This window comes from Lithobates pipiens, unplaced genomic scaffold, assembly GCF_037356315.1.
Source record: "Lithobates pipiens isolate NorthernLeopardFrog02 unplaced genomic scaffold, aLitPip1_a1.2 Scaffold_157, whole genome shotgun sequence".
Classification (NCBI taxonomy): domain Eukaryota; kingdom Metazoa; phylum Chordata; class Amphibia; order Anura; family Ranidae; genus Lithobates; species Lithobates pipiens.
The window spans coordinates 1,818,527-1,845,024 of NW_027507746.1; the positions used below are offsets into that span (position 1 = coordinate 1,818,527).

General features: G+C 46.0%; 1 protein-coding gene across 3 annotated transcripts in view; it reads left to right on the forward strand.

Moving 5' to 3' along the window:
* The window catches only part of LOC143981452 (NACHT, LRR and PYD domains-containing protein 3-like), a 102,146-nt gene that overhangs the window by 20,274 nt on the left and 55,374 nt on the right, over positions 1-26,498 (forward strand). For 2 of the 3 annotated variants that reach the window (XM_077479299.1, XM_077479300.1), the window contains exons 4-5: positions 10,953-12,663; positions 14,857-15,000. In XM_077479299.1, the coding sequence (XP_077335425.1) occupies positions 10,953-12,663; positions 14,857-15,000 (1,855 nt within the window). Of the gene's footprint in view, positions 1-10,952; positions 12,664-14,856; positions 15,001-25,763; positions 25,810-26,498 lie in introns of all 3 variants that reach the window. The other variant, XM_077479301.1, reaches the window with a different exon arrangement.

Below are 26,498 nucleotides of genomic sequence, written 5' to 3' on the forward strand. Positions count from 1 at the left end.
CATGTCCCGCCGTGCAAAACAGTGAACTTCCGATACCATTCTGCTCCATAACATACCCGGAAACCTCAACCAATGAACACAGGCTTCTCGGTTGGAAAACCCCAGCTGCCGCCCGTTAGGCCGGACATTTGCCCTTCTGGCCCCCCAGCAAACATATGAGTGGCCCAAAATCCAGATCAGGCACTGCACCTCATCTGCAATAAAAGAGAGACAAACGTGCCACCATGACCATCCAAAACAACTTGAACCCCAACTCAACAGATCCTGAGCTGAGACCCCCCAAAAAAGAACTGCCATCACAACAGGTGAGGGCGGACATACAGTCTAAACCTCCTGGATTCCCACAGCCCAATGCGTTTTACTGCTTCCTCGTCCAAACCGGACCTAGCTGCTTCAGTCGCTGCCCCTATCCTGAACGAATGAGAAGAGAAACCTTTGTCCTCCAAACCCATACCCCGTAAACACTTCCGGAAAACAGCGACAAACTGAAATTTGGACAGCGGGGACCCATCCTCATGCAGTAATAACAAACCTGTAAACCCCGGTCTGTGATCCAAAAACCCCGTAACCGCCACCACTGGACATCCAATCCCGGCAAGGGGTAGACGTACACCATCTTACCCCTGCCCGCTTGATCCATTTTTTATCTCCGCAGCTGAACAGAAACCCCATCTGCAGCGCACTGGACATCCTTGAACCCAATGCCCCTTTGGACTTTCTTAGACGGGCTAACCAATTCCCCAATTCTAAACACCACAAAAAACGCCAACAGAAAAGCCACCCTGATTAAACCCAGCTTGTAGGTCGAGAAGCAAACCCCCACCAACTGCTCCAGAATGCCCCCCAGGATCGCAAAACACACAGGTCTCCTAGCATCCTTCCGCCCAACCGACTTCTTGTAGCCTTTTATCGCCTGGCGCACCCAAAAATCCTTGATAAAATCCGGAAGCCCCTGCCATTTGAACAGAAATGCCAAACCTGCCATTTTCCTGCTCACTGCAGCCCCTGAGGCTCCCTCCTCCATCTGTCTAGATAGGTAATACAGCACCATCCAGTGAACTACCGGGCCCGTGGGATCCTCACCCAAACCCTGAACGAAAACCCCCCATTCCTCCCATACCTTACCATATGCTCTCCATGTGGGTTCGCTCACCGACTTCCTGATCCATCCCGTGAGTCACCCAATGCAATCGTCCACAACCAGTCGGGACAGGGCACTCCGTGTTGCTCCACGGCCAGCGCCAACTCCCGGAACCTGTCCCACTGAAAGCGAGACAACGCATCAGCAATCACGTTCTCCACACCTGGCAAGTGCACCACATAAATTAAGATATTCAGCTGCAAACACCGTAAAACCAGGTGTTACAGTAGCTTGATGACCGGAGGGGACGATGCAGATACTCTGTTGATCACCTGCACCACCCCCAGGTTATCACCATGGAACCAAACCTTTCTGTCTCAGAGCGATGCCCCCCAGAGCTCCACCGCCAGCACCACCGGAAACAATTCCAGCAGCACCAGATTTTTGGTGAACCCAGCATCCACCCACGACTTCGGCCAGGGGCCCGCACTCAAGCAGCCCTGGAAAAAAGCTCTGAAGCCCGATGCCCCCGCCGCATCAGTGAATAATTCCATATCAAAATTACTCACCAGTCCAGACATCCACAAAGCCCTTCCGTTAAAGGCCTCCAGGAAACGGTGCCAAATCCGCAGATCATCCCTATGCACTTTAAGCAGCCGCACATAGTGCACGGGTGACCGCACACCTGCCGTGCTCGCCGACAGCCGCCGACAAAACACCCTACCCATTGGAAGAATTCTACAAGCAAAGTTGAGTTTCCCCAACAGTGATTGTAGAACCTTAAGCTGCATCTTGCGCTTGTCCAGTAGTCCCTGAATGACAGTCTTCAGATCCACAAGCTTGTCCTCCGGCAACCTGCATTCCATCGCTTCAGAATCCAACACAATACCCAGAAAGGTGATGACCTTCCTGGGCCCTTCCGTCTTGTCGGGCACCAACGGGATGCCGAACCGTTCCGCTACGTGTTCCAGCGTCGCCAGCAACACCCCGCACACTTTGGAATCCGGCGGACCCACGCAGAGAAAGTCATCCAAATGATGGATAACAGAGTTCAGCCCTGTGACATCCCGCACCACCCATTCCACAAATGAGCTAAATGTTTCAAACACCGTGCACAAAATGGAGCACCCCATGGAGAGGCAACGGTCAACATAAAACATGTTGTCCCAATGACACCCCAACAACCAAAAACTTTCGGGAGCAACCAAAAAGCCGACTCAATGTCTGTTTTCGCCATCAGCGCCCCCCGCTCATATCGGCGGACCCAACTCACCGCCACATCAAAGGACATGTAGCTAACTGTACACTCCTCAGGATCAATGGCATCATTGACCGACCCCCCTTTCGGAAAAGACAAGTGGTGAATTAGCCGAAATTTCTGCGGTTCCTTCTTTGAAACCACCCCCAAAGGAGAAACCACAAGATCAGGGAAAGGTGCCACCGGAAAAGGGCCTCCCATCCATCCCAACTCTACCTCCTTACGCAGCTTCATAGAAACCACGTCAGGATGCAGCAAGGCCGACTTAGGTCCCGCGGGACCACCTCTAACCCCCCCGGTATCCGAAACCCCTCTGTGAAACCCTCCTCCAATAGGCGTGCTGCCTTCCTATCCGGATACCTACTGAGAAACGGTCGCATCCTTTCCACCATCACTGGCGTCCTCCCTCTTTTGCACAGCATCTCCAGATCTGTTCTTGCCCTGTTTAAAGCAGCGTGACAAAGGGTGTGTTCCCCGGCAGCCGGAACACTCGTGCTTGTACCGACAGGATCCGCAGAACTTACAGGATCCCTCGTTGAACTGCCAACATGTTCCCTTCTTTCTACTGGTCGATTGTCCGGGAGCGGAAGATCCACTGCCCCCCCCCTGAAAAAACTGGCCCGGTGTCCTCACCGATGTCATCAGGCGCATCCACAGACTAATGTCCTTGTGGTCCCATCTCAGCGACGGCCGCACCGATTTCCGCTGGCAAAACTGTTCATCGTATCTCAGGCACGCGGTTCCCCCGTACACACGGTAAGCTTCCCCATCCAAGTCCATGTAACAGGAAAGAGCAGAGAAATGCTCAGTGTTCTTTTCTCCAATCACACTTGCCATGATGGCGAATGCCTGCAGCCAATTCGCAAAGGTCCTCGGTATCAGTCTGTACCGCCGCTTCTCCTCGTTGTCTTTTTTAGTATCGTCCGGCTTGACCCTGTCCAGGTTGAACTTCTCTAGTGGTAGTAGTGAAAATATCTCCACATACTCACCCTTCCATATTTTCTCCCGTACCTCTGGCTTCAAATGAGCCCCCAACGGCCCTTCAAAGCAGACATACACCTTGCATTTCGAAGATTCCGCCAAACGCACAATGTCTTGTCTAGTAGAGGACCCGCTCCCGCTCAATGCCTTAATGGGCACTGGCAGCTCCTGCCCCGCGGGCCCAGCCACTGCCAGGACAACCACCCCTTGGGCACCGACCACTGCTCCCGTGCCTTTTGCGCCTCCCCCTGACACCCCGCCAGAAGGGACCCACGCCGCTGCCGGGCCAGCGGCAGCCCTCTCCTGGTGCTCAAACCTGCCCACTAGCTCCTTGATAACAGCCAGAAAACCCAACAGCCCACTCTCTCCACCCTGACAGCCCCACCTGTCCCCAAACCCCCCTGCTCCACCACCTCCTGTGTACCCACACTCACAGCACCACTGGCATCCACCGAAACAACCCCCCACCAATAGGTAAACTTAAAGGGTACTCACCAGGCTGCACAGGAGTGATCCCACCAGCCGATCTCTCGGACACCCTAGCAGGGGTTGGACTTCTCGGAACCTCCTCCTCCGATACGGACACCTCACCCTATGACCTTTGACCGGACATCAGCGCATCCTCTCCAGACAGCCCACCAGGGGACACGGCCCTGGCTGCCGAGGGTAAAACAGCCGATCTGGCCTGCCGCCGTGCTGCGTACCCGCCATTGGATTTTTGCGTTGCCTTTGTAGGGCCGGTGTGGACCACCTCAGCCCCGTCCGATCGACCACCAATTGCAGACGCCAGTCTCCGTCCCTCCTCACCCGACCTGGTGATGCTAGCCCTGGGGGGCACCCCCGCGGCCCGAGATCTCCCCCGCTGAGGTCCTAACCCTGCATGCTCCACGCTGGGTGGGGGGCTGCATCTGCTCCTACTGCCCTCCTATGGGGCCCAGCAGCTCCTGTAGATCCCCCTTCTGGCCTGCTCCTCTGTCCCAGCCTCCTTGGGGATGGGCTCCTCAGTCTCCCCCCTCCAGTCCTGGTGGCTCTCTTCGCCGGGGGCCCGATGGAGCCCTCCCCGGACAGCTGGCATCAGCCCTCCCTCTCCTGGGGGGTTCAGGTGAAAACCTGGATGGGAGCCGTGACCTTCGTGGGTGCCCCCCACCCCCCCGCCGTCCGTGGACATCTCCCCTGGCTGCCCCAGCAAAACCCCCAGGGTCTCCTGCACCCATGCCTCCCCCAAGTGGCTGCCTCCTCTCTAACCTTTGCAATCAGCTCCTCTATGGCTGCCATGCTGCTGTCTTCTTAAAACTTTTTTTCTTGAATGCTGCCTCGTGGAGGGGGCAGGATCAGCTTCTCTGCACTGAGTAACCCACCTCCTACTCCCCTCGGCCAATCCCCTGCTCCCTATCATGCAGGGCTGACATGCACTGTTCACACAGTCATGCCAGCCCTCTGCCTACAGGGTTTTGTTAACCCCTGCGGCCAGTGGCGGCCCGTCCATAGGGGGCGCCCGGGCGCCGCCCCCCCTCCAGGCAGTCACAAAAAAAAAAAAAAATATTGAAAAAAAAAAATTTTTTTTGAAATGGCCCTTTAAAAAAAAAAAAAAAAATGAAAAAAAGTCCTTAAGTGCACTGTGTACGAGCGCCGGACACAGTGCAGCGCTGGACACAGTGCAATATGCGAAGCGCCACGTCAACGCAATCACAAGATTGCAGACGCGGCGCTTCATTTGCGGGGTTTTAACCCGCCTTGTGGCGCAAGTACAAATGCCGATCTGCATCCGCCCAGCGCCTGCTATGGGCTTGAGTGACAGACTAGTTAGTCACTTCCGGTCTTCGTCAGATCAGTGCGCCGAGCGGAGGAGCAGAGGAGAGAACTGCAGTGCCAGTGCAGTGAGTACACTATGAAACAAGGTAGACCGTAGCGTAGATGCATTGCTGGAAATCCACAGGAGGGGGGCAGAGCTACAGGATGGATGGAGGGGGAGGCTTCACACGGGCTGTGTGTTTTGTCAAGTGCTGATCGTCAGTGCTTCTGTTTATCTCCACTGATGTTGCTGTGTCTCGGTTTGGCAGCCTACTGTCAGACTATGAATTGATGATTTTCCTGTGGGCATTCTAAAACTTTACCAATTACTCTCTAGTCAGGAGTGTTCAGCCAGACTTGATAACATACACAGGATCCGGTGACGTCTGGTAGTACTCCCCTTCCTGCTCTATATGCATAAGGAGGGCAGTTTTAGAAAAAATCTCATTCTAGTTATACTCTAGAAGGGTTAAATGGACATTTACTCTGCAATGGAATAACTTAACTTTTTATTTGTCATCCAAGCTAATGTTTCCTGTTTGTTCTGGCAGATACAAAGCTGCATGTAAAACTCTTATTTTAGAATCTTGTCATTTCTAATATTTACTGGCATTAGCATTGAACAATGTTCTTGTTTAAATGAGCAATGCCAAAACTCTAAATTTATATGTAAAAACGTACGTTTTAAAAAACGAATTATTTTGTCACATTTTACTTATAATTGCTTTTAGGAAACTAAAATGTGTTTTCAGCGAGTACACATTTAAAGTTATTATAAAATTTACATCAAATCAGTTGTGATGTAGCTCAGGTTTTTACTTGATCCATGGTTTCAGGCAGTGGAGGCTCTTGTGAAACACACAGCCCATATGAAGCCTCCCCCCACCCACCCATCCCTCTGTCCCTGATTCATCCCAACCACCATCTCTCTGTCCCTGATCCCTGATCCATCCCACCCACCAGCTCTCTGTCCCTGATCCCTGATCCATCCCACCCACCATCCTTCTGTCCCTGATCCATCCCACCTACCATCTCTCTGTCCCTGGTCCATCCCACCCACCATCTCTCTGTCCCTGGTCCATCCCACCCACCATCTCTCTGTCCCTGGTCCATCCCACCCACCATCTCTCTGTCCCTGGTCCATCCCACCCACCATCTCTCTGTCCCTGGTCCATCCCACCCACCATCTCTCTGTCCCTGGTCCATCCCACCCACCATCTCTCTGTCCCTGATCCATCCCACCCACCATCTCTCTGTCCCTGATCCATCCCACCGTCCTTCTCTCCCTGATCCATCCCACCCACCATCTCTCTGTCCCTGATCCATCCCACCGTCCTTCTCTCCCTGATCCATCCCACCCACCATCTCTCTGTCCCTGATCCATCCCACCGTCCTTCTGTCCCTGGTCCATCCCACCCACCATCCTTCTGTCCCTGATCCATCCCACCGTCCTTCTGTCCCTGATCCATCCCACCTACCATCTGTCTGTCCCTGGTCCATCCCACCCACCATCCTTCTGTCCCTGATCCATCCCACCAACCATATCTCTGTCCCTGATCTATCCCACCCACCATCTCTCTGTCCCTGATCCATCCCTCTGTCCCTGATCCCATCCCACCCACCACTGATCCAACTCCCCACCCCACCTCCATCCTTCTGTCTCTGATCATCACCATCCCTCTGATCCCACCACCAAAGGCAAACATGTAAGATATTGCATTATTGCAGTCACTAAATGTGATGACTGTATTTGTTTTATTTTATAAGGCTTTCTTGTACTTCATTGTCTGCGGTGACCTCTGCCTATTGCTGTTTCCCGAGCACCTTTTTTGTGTTTCCTGTTTTTTTTTCTCTGGTGAACGAGGAGTGTGGCTGGGCTGTCAGACATATTGATGTGTCATTAGAACCTGGTGTATAATGTAGAGCCTGGTATATGATGTACAGAGCCCTGTGTATAATGTAGAGCCTGGTATATGATGTACAGAGCCCTGTGTATAATGTAGAGCCTGGTATATGATGTACAGAGCCCTGTGTATAATGTAGAGCCTGGTATATGATGTACAGAGCCCTGTCTATAATGTAGAGCCTGGTATATGAAGTATAGAGCCCTGTGTATAATGTAGAGCCTTGTATATGATGTACTACAGGGGACGGAGTTGGTGGATTCTATAATGGGTGGGGCTTATGAGAAGTGGGATGGGTCAAAAGGGTGGGCGTGGTCTAGCGCCCCCCCATCTTAAAACTTCACCAGCCGCCACTGCCTGCGGCGCCGGGCTTTTCTTCACGTGTGTTGTGTGATTCCCATGAGTTGCACTTTATTATACAATATTTAGATGTCGGGACATCACATGTGTTGTGTGATTCCCATGAATTGCACTTTTTGCCCTAGTGCTGCACTTTTATTTAAACACTTCATGGTTTCCTGTACCGGGCCCTGAAGGTTCTAGTTACTCCTCTGGTCTGGATGGTGTGTCCATAGTTCAGATGCTTCCACCATCTTCCTGTATTTCATGGGATATCTTCTTTTAGGGTTCCATGCTTCGTGTTTATGGTTGAAATACAATATTTCCAACTCTGTCTTATAAATGTTATTTCATGTGAATGCAGGTAGGTTCCTAGGCCCGAAAATAAGGGGGATCTATCTCTGTAATAGAATGCAGAAAAACACACAAAGGGGTATGGGAGGGAATTGGGACTATATGATACTCAGGTAATAATGAAGATACATGGAAATGATATAGAAGTAAAAATGACAACATTTATTGAAGCAATATACAAAACCTCAAAATAGGAAAGGCGTTTTAACAACACTATTAAAATAGAAAGTCACATAGTGTCAAGATGGGCTTTCCAGTAGACAAGATGTCTCCCTCAGACAGCTTCCTGTTCCACGAAGAATAGGTGCACGGGCGATTGTGAATGTATGTGCGCGAAGATGCCAGAATACAAATGGATGTGCATACGCTGCGCAGCTTGTGACAGATGATGGCCCCAAATGGGCTATTTAAACTGGATCAGTACCCAGGATCAGTGTTGTCTTGTCTACAACATTCCCTTGAATATCCTGTTCCCTGTTGCTCTTCTCCTGTTCCAGTGTTTGACCCGGCTTGTTCTGACTACCCCTGCTCTTCACCTGCACCCACCCTGGCTCGTACCTTGACTCCTCTTTGGCCTCCAAATCTGTACTTGATCTGACCCCACGTGTATGACCTTGGCTTGTTTGACCCTGTCTAATTTCCAGTCCTCTTTGAAAAAAATAGAATAGAAAAAAAATTAAAAGCTCGGCCTCCATGGGAGGCCTCCTGGCGACTGCTGTCTTTAACAGCTGTTATATAGGCAAGGGCGGGGCTACCCTGTGACGTAACCGAGTGTCCCTGCCCCTTCTGAAGTCCTTTGATGTCAGAGGGGGTGGGGTCATCAGGTTAATTCAGCAGGTGGCCCCGCCCTTGTCTATATAAGAGCTGTCAAAGCAAAAACTCGCTGGGAGGCCTCCCATGGAGGAAAAATTTTGTTTTTGTTTTTTTCGGGTCCTTAAGGCGGCGTGATTGATGATGGATGGACATCGCGGGACACTTTTCTTTTTAGATTAAGGGATTTTCAAAAACTGTATGCTGTGGTTTTTACTTTTTGACACTTTTTTTGGTGAAGTACAGGGTACAGGGTAGGGGTACAATATACCTGATACCTATTCACATATGAGGGATCCGGGGGCCCCCTTGTCAAAGAGGGCTTCCAGATTACAATAAGCCCCCTGCAGACCTTGACAACTACAGCCCAGGGTTGTCAGGAAGAAGCCCCTGTCCCTAACATGGGGACAAAGTGTTCTAGGGTGGGGGGTACAGAGCCCCCCCTGCCCCAAAGCATCCATCCCTCATGTTGAGGGTGTGATGGATCTCGGTTCCCCTGTATGAGAACCTCCCCCAGACCTTTGTCTTCTGTCCTCCAAACGCACCCGCAGCCTGCAGATTCCTGCAGATAACCTGTTTATTAAAAATACAAAACATCCACCTTTAAAGCAGTTATATAGACTTTTTTTAACTTTTACCTACAGGTAAGCCTATAATAATTCTTACCTACAGGTAAAAAAAAATATCTCCTAAACTTGTATGGTTAAGGTGACATTCCCCCTCACAATGAGCCGCTGATTGCAGCAGCGCATGCACACCGGGGATTCTCGGCTGAAAGCCCGGCAGGCACCAGACCCTTCCGGGAAGAAATCTCCTGCATGCATGTGCGGCCCCGGCCACTCACAGTGCTGGAGCCGCGATACCCGGAAGACACACCGAGGGAGCATGTCAGCTCCCTCTGCATGGTTTCGGGCTAAGGTAAGTATTTCATAATGAGCTAGTATGCGGTGCATACTAGCTCATTATGCCTTTTCCTTTGCAGGTCTGAAAAAAAAACCTCAGTGGGTATACAACCACTTTAAACATAGATAGGGACACTCCCCTTAGCCTGGTCATAGAGGGGGTAGGGGACAAGGAAGAACCAATGGGAACTCAACAATTGTATATTCAAACAACTACAGTTGGAGCACATGAAGGGATTATGATGAGCAGGCAGCCCCTCCTTACACATCCCCTGCTGAGATATGTCTCCAGTCCAGACCTTTGTCTACATGCCATGACCCAACACAATTAAACACAGCAACAAGAGGGGGGTAGGGGAAGAAGGGATGTAGCATTACATTAATTACATTATATTATATTTAGCCGAGCCAATAGGTTTAGGTAGCTGGAAACTACTCCAGGTGGTGGGAGATGGCAAATAGCCCTCCAAATCTCACATTCTCTGCTGGGCCATAGTCTGTGGGTAGGAGACGAGCCCACGGCCCCTCCAAAACACACACTGACAGTGGGTTCTGTTACAGAGGTCATGTGGAAAAGGGTCTGATATGGATTTTGGGCCTCCCCCGTAATTTTTTTTTTACATTTTGGCATGAAGTTCCCCTTAAAATCCTTACCAGGCCCTTATGGACAGAGGAGAACCCACTAAATTGTTTTATTGTGACTGTGAAATTGCGGCAGATATATCGATATCGGACACTTTTGACACTATTTTGGGATCATTGGCATTTATACAGCAATCAGTGCTATGAAAATGATTACTGTATAAATGTCACTGGCAGAGAAGGGGCTAACACTAAGGGCAATCAAGGGGTTAAATGTGTTACCTAGGGAGTGATTCTATCTGTAGGGGGAGGGGTCTCACAAGAGGAGGAGACCGATCGGTTTTCCTCTATACTCGGAACACAGGATCAGTCCCCTCTCCTTTGACAGGACTTGGATCTGTGCGTTCATACACACAGATCCACGGTCCTACTCTGTAACACTTGATTGCGAGTGCCCATGCATGGTCACTATACTGCAAGGAAGCTGATGACGTCATATGATGCCCATCCAAGATGGGAGATCCCTCTTGCAGACGTCATATGACTATGGGTGGGATGGGAAGTGGTTAAAATCACTGCTCCTGAAAAAAAAAGCTATTGTTTTAAAAAACTTTTTTTGCATTGATACATGTCCCCCAGGGCAGGACCCGGGTCCCCATATACTTTTTTATGGCAATAACTTGAATATAAGCCTTTAAATTATCACGTTCGTGTCCCATAGACTTTAATAGGGTTCACATGTTCGCTAGAACCTTTTGCCTATTTGAGATGTTCTGGTAGGAACCAAACAGGGGGGTGTTCGGCCCATCACTAATCATTTCCATCTATCTTCATTATTTCCTGGGTATTGTATAGTCCCAATTCACTCCCATACCCCATTGTGGGTTTTTCTGCATTGTAATATTTCATGTGTGTATGAGGAATAAAATGTTCTCTTTTCTCTCATAAAGACATCAGTAAAGAACACAGAGAATCTGAGAAATTCCAGAGGATTAAAGAATATAATTCCCGTATGGGGGAGACTGTTCATCTACAGGAAAGATTCACCAATTTATTGATGATAAACGGACCGCAGAATAAAGAGGGGAAAAAAGAAGAAATAAGGAGTTCAGGCAGAAGACATCTACAGATCACGGAGAAAAGACCCCCAACCACAATCCAGGCCCTCTTTGACCCTGATAAATGTGGGTTCATCCCTAAGATTGTGGTGTTACAAGGACCTGCTGGGATTGGAAAAACAATGACCTCCAAGAAGATCATGCTGGACTGGGCCTCTAAGGATCTCTACCGAGACAAGTTTGATTTTGTGTTTTATCTGAGCTGTAGAGAAATCAACACCATCCCTGGAAACGTAAGTCTTGTGGGACTTTTATCCAGAACCTGCAGACTGAGTTCAGATGACCTGGTGTCTATTCTGAAGGATCCTGGAAGTCAGAGAAAACTTCTCACCATAGTTGATGGGTTTGATGAACTGAGGTGGACTCTGGAGGAGAAATCTGAGGGTTGTCCTGACATTTCTATGGAAACCCACAAAGAAATAATTCTCCAAAGCTTGCTCAGGAGACATGTTCTCCCAGAATCTTCTCTGATCATCACCACAAGGTCACTGGCCATGGAGAAACTTAACACATTCATCAAGGATTCTCACAATGTGGAAATCCAGGGATTTACAAGGGACGATCGAGAGGAATATGTCCATAAATTCTATGGAAATAAAGAAGATGCAGACAAGGTTCTCAGTATAATAAAAGACAATGACGTTGTGTACACCATGTGTGCCGTCCCCATCACATGCTGGATTGTCTGCACTGTAATGACACAAGAAATAAGAAAAGATTTGGATGTAATTCAGTGTAAGACAACGACTTCAATTTATCTTCTCTACCTGGAGGTTTTACTAACCCATCACAGCAAGAAGGAGCAGTCTGTACACCGGAAACAAACCTGTCTGAAGAAGCTGTGTGCTCTGGCCAATCGGGGACTTCTGAACCAACAAATCTTATTTGAGAAGAAAGATCTAGAAAGACATGGACTTTCTCTGGATGAGGTGGAGTCTGTATTTCTGAATGAGAACATCTTTCATTGGGACGTCCGTCACCAGACCTGCTACAGCTTCATCCACCTGAGTGTACAGGAGTTCCTTGCTGCTCTCTATTATGGGATGGATGATGGGTCTGGGTCTATGGAAGGTACTTTCCTCCCGGAGATCTGTAAAGAGAAATCACTCCGTGGCCTCAGTTCAGATTACTCACATTTATCATTATCTGTACAATTCCTGTTTGGTCTCTTAAATGAAAATCAGGTGAAGACATTCTCAGAGGTCACAGGAATCCCCATCTCACTCCGAGCCAAACCTGCAATCATAGAATGGGCCATGAAGGACATCTATCGGACTTTCTATACTCAGACCATCTTCTGTCTGTATGAGACTCAGGATGAGGACTTCATTAGGAGAGTCATGTCGGGTTGTACAGATTTGAAGCTGTGCGGCTCACGTACTGATCACTTGTGGATGAAGAGGAATTATTCCAAGCAGCTGATCTATTGCTTGAAGACTTTGAAGAGAGAAAGTTTTCAGTCTTTAAGTTTTCTAGATCTCACTGTGGATCCAGAGTGCCAGAAACTTCTATCTCCATTCCTACACAGGAGTCAGGAGGTCAAGTAAGTGAGTGTGAGGATATCCTAACTGAATTCAGAGAATGGGCAGGAACCTGCATACAGTATAACGGTGATTATCGGACATGTTCTCCATCTACCACACTTGTTAGAAGTCCTGGGAACTCACACTTTCCTCAGCCCTAAGCCCTGCTTCACACTACAGCAATTTTCCAGCAACATTCTGATGACATGTAAAGTCGCAGGTCAGGTGAAAACACAAAGATTTTATTGGGTGTTGTCTTAATTGCTGCGATTTGAGTCACTGCAACAAAAGTAAATACTTCCTGCACTACTTTTGTTCGATTCTTGTGCTGCACAACTCCCATAGACTTCAATGTAAAATCACCAGAAAGTCGCACATTTGTCTGAATCTTTAAGACTTTGCTGCAACTTCTGAGGCTTCTTTACCCCCCACCTCTCCTCCCTGGTCATCCTTGCTGCCTAAAATCTTCCTCCAATCACATCCCAGTCACACCTGAGCGTAACAGAAACGCACATTCCCACTTCCATTATTTGTGTATTTTTCATGTGTAATCACACATTGTGTATAGGGAGCCCATTCACTGGAATGTTCTGCCCGACATGCAACAAACACCCCAAAGTAGCTCAAGAATCTTCTCAGTCATGGAGCGTCATGCATCTTGGCAGCAAAACATGCGTCTGCTAACTGTGATTGGGGTGTCATTAACAATCAGCCGACATTCATATCTGCGTGTTTCCGAATACGAGGCGACCCACACAGAAAATGTGCGCTTTTTCATATGTCTGAAAAATGCGCAACAACGCACGCCACGCATGCGCAGATGTAAATGAATGATAACACAAAAGCAATGCTCCTTGCTGTGCGTTTTTGAAACATACAGCAAAGCGCATGTATTCTTGTGGTCTGCCATGCATTCAAATATGTACAGAAGCAAATGAATAATAACACAAGTGTGACGCACATTGTCGCACATTTATGAAACGCACAGCAAAGCATGGATTTTCTTGCAGGTTGCTGTGCAGTTGGAAATGTACAGATGTGAATGAATGGAAACGTATTTACAACTGACGGCAACCCACAAGAAAACGCATGCTTTTCTGCGTGTTTTGTGTGGCAATGCACATCACACTTGTGTTACCATTCATCTGCATCTTCATGTTTCTGAACGCACGCCAACCCATAAGAAAACGCATGCTTTGCTGTGAATTTTGATAATGTGTGACAACACATGCTGCACTTGTGATACCATTCGTTGGCGTCTGAGCGTTTCTGAATGCCCGGCAACCTGCAGGAAAACGCATGCTTTGCCACACGTTTTGGAAACATGCATCACGCTCGCCTTGCCATGTTTACAGTACAAGCGTGACGCGCGGTCGCAGTGCATTTCTGAAACGTGCGGCAAAGCACACAATTTCTGGCGGTTGATGTGCATTCAGAATCATGCAGATGTAAATGCAGCCTGATTGTTAATGACGCCCCAATCACAGTTATCAGACGCATGTTTTGTCATGTGATAAAACACGCTATAAACACGGATCCATCAAAGTCACATAGGAATGCTTCTCAGTAAAGTCACTTTGAAGTCGCACCTGGTCGCCGGGAAGTTGTAGAGCAAAGTCAAGCTGGAAGTGGCTGCGACTTTCATGTTGTGCTGTGTGAACCAGAGCTAAATGGTGGTTCCCACATATCACCTTCTACACAACTTCTGGTAAAAATCACATCATTTACATCGCATTAACCCTTTCCCTGCCCCCAATTATACCATTTATCACACAGAACATTTGGAGGGAAAGCTTCGTGTTCAGAGATGTGGGGGAGGGAAATAATGTCAGGGGTGTGACATCATCATCCCAACATTGGAGGGGCCAATTGTCTGCAGAAGTGGGCGGAGATGGGAATGTCTGGACTGCATTTTATATCTGGAACCAAAGTGGTGTTCCAGGATTTCCCAGAAGATGAATGGAGACCCCTGTGTAGGAAGGCCGGAGACCCCGTATACATATCAGGGGCCTCCTTTAAGTTTTGTCTGGAGTGTGACTTCAAAGACCACTCATAGCCACCAATGAGAAGTCCTCATCAGGTCCAGTATGAGGCTGTAGAGCCGGAGGGAAGGAAGCCATGTGGAAGGGAAATGTTGGGGGTTACATTGTTATTCTTGGGGTCAGAGGTCATACATTCTTGGTGATAATTATTATCTCATTATTGGATTTTAGATTTTGGTGGTGTAATATTTCCAGTAAAGATTGTCTGGGAGAGGACAAAGCAGAAGAAGAAGATTCCTCCTCTTCAGAAGATGAAATGGAGTGTGATTCTCTTTCCTTTCTGATGAACCCGGAGAGTAAAATTCAGGAATTGCGGTAAGAGAAATGTGTGATGTGCCGTGATGGGGAAATGTGACGTCTTGTGATTGTTCCCGTCTCTCAGTGTCTCCTTCTATCTCTGGGTGTCCTCCATCCTCACCCATGTAGAATCTTCCATCACCTGTCCTCTTCTCATGTCTTCTCCTCTCTCTGAGGGAATCTTTCTCTTTGTAATCTCATCCATGGGATTTGGGGTTCCCCTTATAGTAGAACAGTGACCAGGCTCTGTACATATGGAATGACCATCCATATTCCTAACAAGCAGGAAATAGGATGGAATAGACCCCCTTAGGACTCGCTCACACGTCTGATGATTATGTAGAAGGAAGCAATGCTCAGTAACACTTCTATGACATTTATCCAGGGCCGGATTAACATAGGGGCTATTGGAGCTGCAGCTCCAGGCCCCTTTCTCAAGATAGGCCCATTTGCCCAAAAACATAAAAAAAAAAAAAAAAAAGATCGACTTCAAGGATTGTAGCTCGGCGACCAGGAGTCACAGAGACCCCAATGTTGGGGGGTAGGTAGCTAAATACCCACCCCAACACTGGTTAAAATATGGGGCGGCTATCATCTATGGTTCCGGAGATACGGGGCTCCTTGTACAGCCTGTCAGAAGCTGCATACAGAGCGGCAGTATAAATACAGCCGGAACACTCTGCAGCAGACGGAGAGGATGACCTCACAGTGCTTATAATAATTATTTGTAAATTACTTATGATAATTAACCCCTTGCCACCCAGGCCCATTCTGAGATTTCTCTCCTACATGTAAAAATCATCATTTTTTTATGCTAGAAAATGACTCAGAACCCTCAAGCATTATATATGGTTTTAGCAGACACCCTATGGAATAAAATGGTGGTCTTTGCAACTTTTTATGTTACATGATATTTGCGCAGCAATTTTTCAAACTTTTTTTTGGAAAGAAACTGTTTTATTCATAAAAAAACACTAAAGTTAGCACGATTTTTTGTTGTGTACTAAGCAATGCTTTACATTTTTTTACAGGTTACATGTTTAGAGTTACAGAGGAGATCTAGTGCTAGAATTATTGCTCTCGCTCTAACGATCATAGTGTATGTAACCTGAGTGTATCTGGCTCTGATACTAACCAGTGCCTACCCAGGGACTGAATAGTATCTCTCCCCAGCCTGTCCCCACACACCCTCTCACCTGCTGACCTGTGAATGGGGCAATCACTCCCGCAGGGTTATTGTGTTCTGCCAGTGAATACAATGATTAGTGCTGCTAACTATAGGTGGCAGCACTGATTGTTTTGTGGAAAACCTGACAGGCTGCTTGTACTCAAGTCGGTTAATAGGTTGACTTGTGTAAAACCAGCTAGCCCATACATAGATCGACTATGGCTGGTCTCTGCTTAATTGGTGTCATTTCAATCCATGTCTGGCCCGCTTAACCACTACGCAGTCCCTAAACATCCTTCCACAAACCTTTACATTTTTCCTTCCCAGATTACTTCATCCTCCTCTCCTATACATAGTGCCCACTGTCATACTCTCCACACTTCTCTCCTATACATAGTGCCCACTGTCATACCCTCCACACTCCTCTCCTATACATAGTGCCCACTGTCATACCTCCAACACTTCTCTCCTATACATAACGCCCACTGTCATATCCTACACACTCCTCTCCTGTACATAGTGCCTGCTTTCATACACTTCTCTCCTGTACATAGTGCCCACTGTCGTACCCTCCACACTCCTCTCCTATACATAGTGCCCACCATCATACCCTCCACACTTCTCTCCTGTACATACTACTCACTGTCATACCCTCCACACTCCTCTCCTATACATAGTGCCCACTGTCATACCTCCAACACTTCTCTCCTATACATAGTGCCCACTGTCATACCCTCCACACTCCTCTCCTATACATAGTGCCCACTGTCATACCCTCCACACTCCTCTCCTTTACATAGTGCCCACTGTCATACCCTCCACACTCCTCTCCTGTACATACTACTCACTGTCATACTCTCCAAACTCCTCTCCTATACATAGTGCCCACTGTCATACCTCCAACACTGCTCTCCTGTACATACTACTCACTGTCATACCCTCCACACTCCTCTCCTATACATAGTGCCCAATGTCATACCCCTCACACTCCTCTCCTGTACATAGTGCCTTCTGCCATGCCCTCCACACTCCTCTCTTGTACATAGTGCCCACTGTTACACCCTCCACATGCCTCTCCCTCTCCTGCACATACTTCCCACTTTTATACCATCCATACTCCTCTCCTATGCCTCTTACTCACAAAAAACTGTTCTTTTGTTCTTTAAAATTATTATGCTGAATATCCTCAATGTTACCAGCTCTAGAATGGGCACTTTTGTCAGTTCAACTAAAGGAAATCTCACAGTCCTCATATTTGTTCTTCCCCATTATTAGTACTTATTTCATGTTGTAATGACTATTGTGATGTATAGAGGAACACGGGGGATGTCAGCTACTCTAAATATAGCACTTGTAGAAAAAAGTGTCCCTGAAACTATTTTTAAAATGTTGACAACTATGCACTTAGGCACTGCCCAAGGGCGACAGAGTAAGTAGGGGGCCCCATGAGAGGCTCCTGTGATATTAAAGCGGTAGTAAACTTTTCTAAAATTACAACTTTTTAGAAGCCCTGGGGTAGGTTATGCCATAATGTACAAGTATGTCCAGCATATTAGCACATTAGGGTACACTTAAATTGTCAGACTGAGCTCTCCAGTGCTGTGCTGTGATCATTCCGGCGGGGGTCGGGCACCTCCATCTTCACCCGGGCATCCTTCTGGGTTCTGTGCCTTCCGACACTTACCTTGGCCAGGCTGCCCTGATGTCATTCCCACACATGCCCATGTGCGTCCTCTACCATCCCCCCCTTTCTCTCTCATCCTCCCTCCCTTACCCCTCACACCTCTTTCATCCTCTTTCTCTGTCTCTGTCTCTCTTTCTCTCTCTCTCATCCTCCCCCTCTCTCTCTTTAATTGAATTTGTTATAACAAAAAATAGTTGTATTTTTATTTATTTATTGTTTATAAAAGGCCCCCCCAAAATCCTCAGCACCAGGCCCATGATGTTCTTAATCTGGCCCTGCATTTATCATGTGTCTTCATTGTGTTTATGAAGCTCTGAAAACACTATAAGAATGCTGGAGAAATGTGCGGGGGAGGGGTTGTTCTTCTAGTGGGAGGAGCCTAAAGGGGAAGTGATGTAGAGGAAATGATCTCCTCTGGTATGTGGATTTCGGATATATTACAATAATTCTATAGAATGAAAACCAGCCGCCATGTCATCATACTCACTATCTCCTGCCCCCTGGAGGACAGATTTCCCGGTCTGAGGATAATACCCGCTTGGTGACTTTTTACCACATCTGTTTTATTTGTATGTGTCACAATAGCTGGGATACTCGGATCATTAATAGTTTATTAATAATAACATGTAATATATCCTCACATAGAATCACAATATATCCATATAAGAATGCACAGAGCACCCGGCGACCCTCCTCTCCTTCATAACAGTATAGCAGCGGCTCTCCTAGTGTATCTGACAGGCGTGATGACGTCTCCACCTTACACGTTACGCCCTAGGCAGGGCTTCATCATGTATATTTGTGTTGTTTGTTTAAAATGTGTAAATATTAACACTTTTAGGTTTAGGGAGTCTCACTTCTAGTGCTGCACAGCTATCTTTATATCTATCCTGTAAGGGAGGTGTCACTGCACATCACCAATCATAAGTGGCCAACCACAAAGTAGGTTTTTTGATGTACATAATATGCTAAAGTTTGGGTGGTCTCACTCATCATGCTGCAATATTGAGCACTTTGACAATATCTTACTTATATTGTTTTTTCTAACATTGTAATATCCCTGTATAATTGTGCTGAAACACGTGTGGATTGTTTAAACATTTGACATAAAAATCCTATTTGTAGGTTTAGGGAGTCTCACTTGTAGTGCTGCACAGTTGTCTTTCTATGTATTTGGTGTTGGATTTTGTGGATGAATCCTTCTGTGTTCAGCTGATTAGTATATATAATTGGAAGAGGTTTTTGGCTGTGCAGTGACACATTTCCTGCCTGGCACTGTCAGTATTGCCGGCTGGTTGGTGATTTTTCCGGCACACAGAAGCTATTGGAGTTACCACACGGCTGTTCTGTACAACCAGAAGTGACCGGAGCTGCTCTGTCCTACTTCTCTATTATTTCCCAGTGCATTCTGGGATACCGGAGCCTCCGCTGTCTGTCCTCCAATGCCCAGCGATTATTGGACATCACATGAAATGAATGGAGGGACTGACAAGCGTGGATGTCTCATGACAGCGACATGCGGCTTCATTTATAACACGACACAACGCTACCGCTCCTGTGTGACCAGCACTGTGTGCCACCATTGTAATATTCATGGCAGGCATGGAAGGCGGTTATCGGGCTTTACAAATGATGAAAAAATGTCACATAATCACATGGTACTGACACACGTGTGACCGAGACCTCACTGACCTCTGTAGCTACAGACACCACGGATCAATTCATCCTCAATTTTCACACAATGTCCAGTGAGGTCCCTCCGGTGGGTTTCAGAAATCTACTTCCCCTCCCCCTCCTCTGAGTCATTCAGTTATGAAGGGAAATTGCAGCTTGAGCTACTGAGCTCTGTAAATAACATGGATTGTACAGTGATCCGGGAAGGACAGGCAGGTAAACATGTGGAAAAGAGATTTCAGCTCCACCTGCTGGCTGAAAATGAAAATGCTAATTATTTATATCCAATATTTCATATTTACAAATCTATGAATGGAATGTTTTGTCCTGACCATAATAAAGACAGAAAACAGGATCCATTCCTCTGAAGACAAAGACCTCAGACAGTTCTCACTTCTGTACAAAAGGCCGTCCCATAACCAATACAACTCATACTCTAGAAATATCATCTGTCATTGTCTCCCTTCTGCAGGATAGGAGTTATAAATCCTGGAAAGTTACCCCTCCCCCATCACTAGAAGAAATGATGAACATCCCCAACTCCCATCCCCTTTATGAGTCCTTGTCTGCCATAAAAAGTCCCAAATCTTCCTCTGCCAATGGCTCCCCCTGCTGTGTCTGAGCCAATGAGGAGGGAGAGAGCCAAGAGAGCCTCTGCTCTTGTGTACATTGCTGGATGGGGATCAGGCTCAGGTAAGTATTGGGGGAAATACATTAACCGGTTCCTGACCAGCCGCCACAGTTGTACTGCGGCATTTTGGCTCTCCTGCGTGAATCGCCATCATCGTATGTCGGTCACGTGTGTGGGTATGGGGGGGTCCCCACAATGATTGGATTGATTTCTGAACTGATCAGTCTACAGGCCCAGGTCAATGATTTCTGGGCAGGACCTGCTGATGAGTTCTGGTGAATGGCAGACTGTCCTCTACATGTGTAATATAAACACAGGCAGAGGAAGTGATGTCATCTCCCCTCGTGGGGCCCTTTTAGTTTCCAGCAAGTGAGGAGAAGACATATACTGTGAGTACACCAACACTACACTGACACCAGGACATGTAGGTACACATTTAACACCTTGATCACCCTCCAGTTAACCCTTTCACTCCCTGTCACAGTGTCACCAAGTGCAGTTTTCAGATTTTTCACTGGTCACTGTATTGGTGTCCCTAATCAGTGTTAGGGCAGTTAGTGGTATGCCCAGGTAGGTTTAGGGTACTCCCCATTAACCCCCTATTAAAGGTTTAACCCTCTGATCACCTCCCCCGAGTTAACCCTTTCACTCCCTGTCACAGTGTCACTAGTATAGTGTACAGATCTCTTTTCTGACCACTGTATTAGTGTCATGGGTGACATCAGTTAGGTTTTAGTGTCAGTTAGGATCAGCGTCAATCCCAGACATCATCAGATTAGTGCCTGGTACACTAACACACGCACTCACACTATATATAGCTCCATTACTAGTATAGTATCTGAACGGATCAATATCTTTGATCTGATCAGATCTATATTAGCGTTCCCAATAGTATATTGTTCCCAAAAATGTGGCGTTATTAGAATCAGCCCAGATACCTGGCAGCACCTGCATTTTGCTCCTCCACCCAGCCCAGCCCACCCAAGTGCAGTATCACTAGATCACTGTCACCTACAAAACACAGCACACAAAACTGCAGCGTTAGCAGAGTCACGCCTGATCCCTGCTAGCACTAACAGTTCATTTTTTGTAGCGATTGAAGCAGTCACTGACAACCAGGTGCTCTTTTACCTGTGAGTCACACTAGCTGTACCTATACATGTACAGCATTGAAGAGACCACACTGTCAGATTCAGGCTCAGTATACAAACTGGTAGAGATCACCCTGACAGATAGCTCTGATGATGGGGTACTGGTCCCTGCTAAGGTCAGGAGTACCTGACTGATGCGGTGGCTAGCACAAGAAGTGCCCCGCAGCCACCAAGAATTCAAAGAAAGGCCCGTAGAGCCCAGAGTGCCCTTCCTGATGTGTTTGCTAATCCTGATTAGCAGCCCATCATTTCTGCAGCTCCCGTACTTCCCCCATTCATTGTCCAACCCAGAATTCAAATTTTAGTACCCTTGACTAGGGATGAGCCGAACTCCCCCCCAGTTCGGTTCTCACCAGAACTAAAAATTTGTGTGAACATGCAAACACCATTGGGACATGAATGTGAAAAATAAAAACTGCTCATTTTAAAGGCTTATATGTAAGTTATGGCCATAAAAAGTGTTTGGAGACCCAGGTCCTGCCCCAGGGGACATGTATCAATGCAAAAACATTTTTAAAATGGCCATTTTTTCAGTAGCAGTGATTTTAACCGCTTGTCGACCAGTGCACGACGATATACGTAGGCACAATTGCATGGCTTTGCAAATGGACATATAAGTACGTCCCCTTTAAGATGCAGCATTGTGGGTGCGTGCGCATCTGCCACATGCTCTGTGCCCGCGGGACCCCTGGACTCAATGTTCGACTTTGTCCAGCGATCGTGTCACGGACCAGAAGAATGGGTAGATGTCTATGTAAACAAGGCATTTCCCCATTTTGCCTAGTGACATGACAGAGATCTACTGCTCCCTGTCATTGGGAGCAGTGATCGCTGTCTTGTCCTAGGTAGACCATCTCCCCATAGTTAGAATCACTCCCTAGGACACACTTAACCCCTTGATCACCCCCTAGTGTTTAACCTCTTCACTGCTAGTGTCATTTATACAGTAATCAGTGCATTTTTATAGCACTGATTGCTGTATAAATGACAATGATGCCAAAATAGTGTCAAAAGTGTCCGATGTGTGCGCCATAATGTTACAGTCATGATAAAAATTCGCAGATCACCGCCATTACTAATAAAAAAATACTAATAATAAAAATGTGATAAATCTATCCCCTATTTTATTTCAGTGGTTTTTATTGAAGAATTACTGATTACAGAAGAATTCCATTTACAATCTTAACAGAATAAATAGTAAAACAATTATAACAATGAACAGTATGAGGTGGTCTTAATTGTCGCGGGTAATCTACTTTCAAGATTTTTTTTGCTCCAACATATATTCTGCTGCTTTAGGAATTACCAGGATCTATCCCATGGTCACAGGGATAAGGACACCCCCCAGACACACTGTGTCTTCAGGGGGCACACTCCTCCCTCTATTTTACTTATATAGTCTCATCTACTAAGTACATAGTGAAAATGGAGCCAGGATCACTGGATCTTGAAAGTACCGACACAACAAGGTGAAGTATGAATAAGGAAAAGAATAGACAAGATAACAACAAAAAATAAAAATGAAGATGAAAAGTAGCGTCCGCTCAGTGAAGACTATTTCTGAACAGGTCTCTCCTGGGCTTTGGAGAAATTCTTCCAAGAAGACCAATTGGACTGATATGCTTGGTATGTCCCCTCTCTGCAAACTATTATATTTTCATATTCAGCAATCATCTTCACTTTAATTGAAACCTCAATCAGTTTAGGAATTTCACTGGACTTCCATTTGCTTAGGATAGGATAATAGGATAATAGGATATGTGTAAATATGGATCTAATGGAGCAGGGATGATCCGCTGTGTTTAAACTCAGAATGGCTTGTTCCACATTAGATTTACACTTACTTTTGTCACTTTTGAAATCAGATTAAATACATCTGACCAAAATATACGGAGCAGAGGGCAGGCCCAGACCACATGTAGAAGAGCACCTACCTGCCCCCCCCCCCCCCCCCAGCACAGATTGGAATTGTCCCTCGAGAAAAGTACCATCTCAGCATAAGTTTCTGATTTAATTCTTCATAGTTTGAGCATCTAGAGTACTTATAGTTGCATTTAATGGCTTTTTCCCATTGAGCTTCCGAGAAAGTCTTTCCCAACTCTGTTTCCCACTTTATTATTGGATTATATTACTGAAAGACATCTTTAGAATGAAGAGAATTATATATTAATGTTATACCTTTAGCTTTGGAGTTGCAGGACTGAAGGAATTTCCATATTCTTTCTATGATGGGGATATGTGTCACTTTTATGCTTTGAACCAAAGAAGCTCTCTGTGTGTAGGTAAAGATTTCTGTGTTTGGGATTCAGAATTTTTGCTGAATGTATGTGAAAGGCCTTATTTTATCCCCTGTGGTGAGATCTGCTATATTACTTATTTTGTTCTCAAGCCATTTATTCAATGCTATGTTAGGGATTAACCATTTGATGGATTCCAGAGGAATGGGGACTTTGACTATTGGGTAATGTGCTGAACCTTCTAAGCTGATCTCAGGTCATGCCCTACACGCTGCTTGAATTGTGGGGTGGTCTGTGGTTTGGTTAGCTGTAGGTATGACAGAGGCCATGAGAAATGAAAGGGGTGAAAGTGATTGAAATCTAGTAAGTTCTAGTTGGCACCATGGTTTGATGACTGGTTTAACAAACCAATTTTTAATTTGGTCAATAACTAGTGCTGTGAAATAATCCTTCAGTATTGGCAGGCCCATACCCCCTGCATTTTTATGTTTATTTTGTATGAAAGGAGAGCACCTCGCCCTGCTTCCCCCCACAAAACCCAACAGTTGTTTTTGTATTGTTATAAAGAAATTAGCGGGTATTTGAATTGGCAGTGCTCTAAAGACATAAAGTATTTTTGGCAGTTTTAGCATTTTATATGCTGCTAACCATCCAGACCAGGATAGGTAAAACTTTTGAATTCTTGAGAGTTCTTTCTGGCATTTGTCAATGAGTGGTACATAGTTTTCTTGGTATAATTTAGAGAGTGGACATGTGAGTTTGATACCCAAATAGGTAATGGACAGTGTGGTTCATGGATATGGGAGAATCTCTTGTAAATGATTTTCTACTCTTTTGTTTATTCTTATGCCTAGTATGTTTGATCTTATTGTGTTTACTTTGTAATAGGATATTCTGCCAAATTGTTGGAGAATACTGTGGGCTGCAGGTAGAGATTTGATTGGGTTAGAGAGTGATAATATTACATCATCAGCAAATAATGTCATTTTATGCTGGTACGATTGTGATGCTATGCCTTGTACGGAGTGGTCAGATCTGATTTTCTCTGCCAAGGGTTCCATTATTAGTGCAAAAATTAATGGCGACATGGGGCAACCCCGGCTCGTTCCGTTCATGATTTGAAATTATTTGGAAAACATTCCCTCCGTATACACATATGCTGACGGGGAGGAATATAGAGGCAGTATTGCATTTTGTATCAGGCCGGAGAAGCCAAACTTCCCCAATACCCCTCTAAGGTACCCCCAGTGTACTCTATCGAAGGCCTTCTCTGCATCCAATGTGAGGAGCAGAGAAGACCTTCTTTCTTTTTCTGCTATATGTAGAAGATTAAGCATTCTCCTAGTAGCGTCTGTCGTTTGTCGGCCCAACACAAAACCCACCCGATCATAATTTATTAATTGGGGCAGTATATTTGTCAATCTGTGTGCTAATAGCTTGGCGTATAACTTCACATCTGCATTTAACAATGAGATGAGCCTGAAGTTTTGTGGCATGTTAGGTTCCTTACCTGGTTTGGGCAGTGTAATAATTGTGGCCTTGAGCATTTCTGAGGGAAAACCAGCTACAGCCGTGGCAGTGTCAAATACCATTTGTAGGTATGGTGATAAGATGTTACTAAATAACTGATAATATTTTGAAGAGTAACCGTCTGGGCCTGGTGACTTATTATGTGGAAGGGTCTTTATCATTTGTTCTATTTCTTGGGTCGTTATTGGTTCAATTTGTCTAAGTCTGCTTGGGATACAGTAGGTAGATTCACTGATGTCAGGAAGTCCGCAATAATATCGTCATTGAGTTGGGGAGTGTCTTGGTGATTTTTAAGATTATACAATGTTTTGTAATAATCACTAAAGGCATCCAAAATTTCTTTAGGGTTTGTGACTTTTCTATTCTTTTAGTTTTAGGGTTCCAAATATAAGATATTTTCTGTGTGGGTATTTTTTCCTTTAGTTGGTTTGCTAATGTTTTCCCAGCTTTATTGCCACATCTGTAAGTACGAGCTTTTAAAGAGCGAAGCTGGTGGTTATGTTGGGCTATCGTGTGACATCTCAACTCTTGCCTAGTGATGAATAGTGCATCTCTAATTTCTAGGGAGGGGTTTTGCTTATTAATAGTTTCTAAGTGTTTTATCTTAGTCAGTAGCTCGCCCAGTTTTTGTGATTGCTGTTTTTTTAAATTTAGCGCTCATCTGAATGAGCAAACCTTTAATATTCACTTTATGTGCATTCCACAGTGTGAAGGGATCGCCAACCGAGGGAGCGTTAATGGCAAAAAACTTCGTAAGTGCTGAGCGTATAGCTTCTAAATTTGCAGGTTGCGATAATACGTAAATATTATTATGCCATCTGTTTGCTCTGGAAATCGGTGCATGATCAGACCACGTAATACAATGTATTTCTGATTGGTCAATTTTTTGTAACATAAATTTGTCTACCAAGAACAGATCTATGTGAGAATATGAATTATGAGCATTTGAAAAAAAAGGAAAAGTCTTTCTCTGATGCGTGCTGGCATCTCCATACATCATAAAGACCCGACAAAAAAATGAAACGGTCCAAAGAAACTCTTCTATGTCGGGATTTAGATCAGTCAGAAACGTCCATCTCTCTCTCTCTTTCACAGTATTGAAATCTCCACATAGGATAGTAGATCCTTGTCTCATTGAAGATACTTTCTTCCATATTTTATTCAAAATCTTTAATTGCTTTGTGTTAGGTAGATATATGTTAACCAAAGTGTATACAGTATTGTCAATCTCACATACCAGTATTATATATCTGTCCAAGCTATCCATATGAACATCCAGTTCTTTAAATTGGACTGAGTCTGAGACTACTCCCCCTTTTTTTGGGGCCGTTGGCCGTGTAACATGTGGGTATTTACGGTGCTGAAAAACTGGGGGTTTGAGAGAACAGAAATGGGTCTCTTGTATGCAAAAGATATCACTGTGAAGCTTAATAGCGTCTCT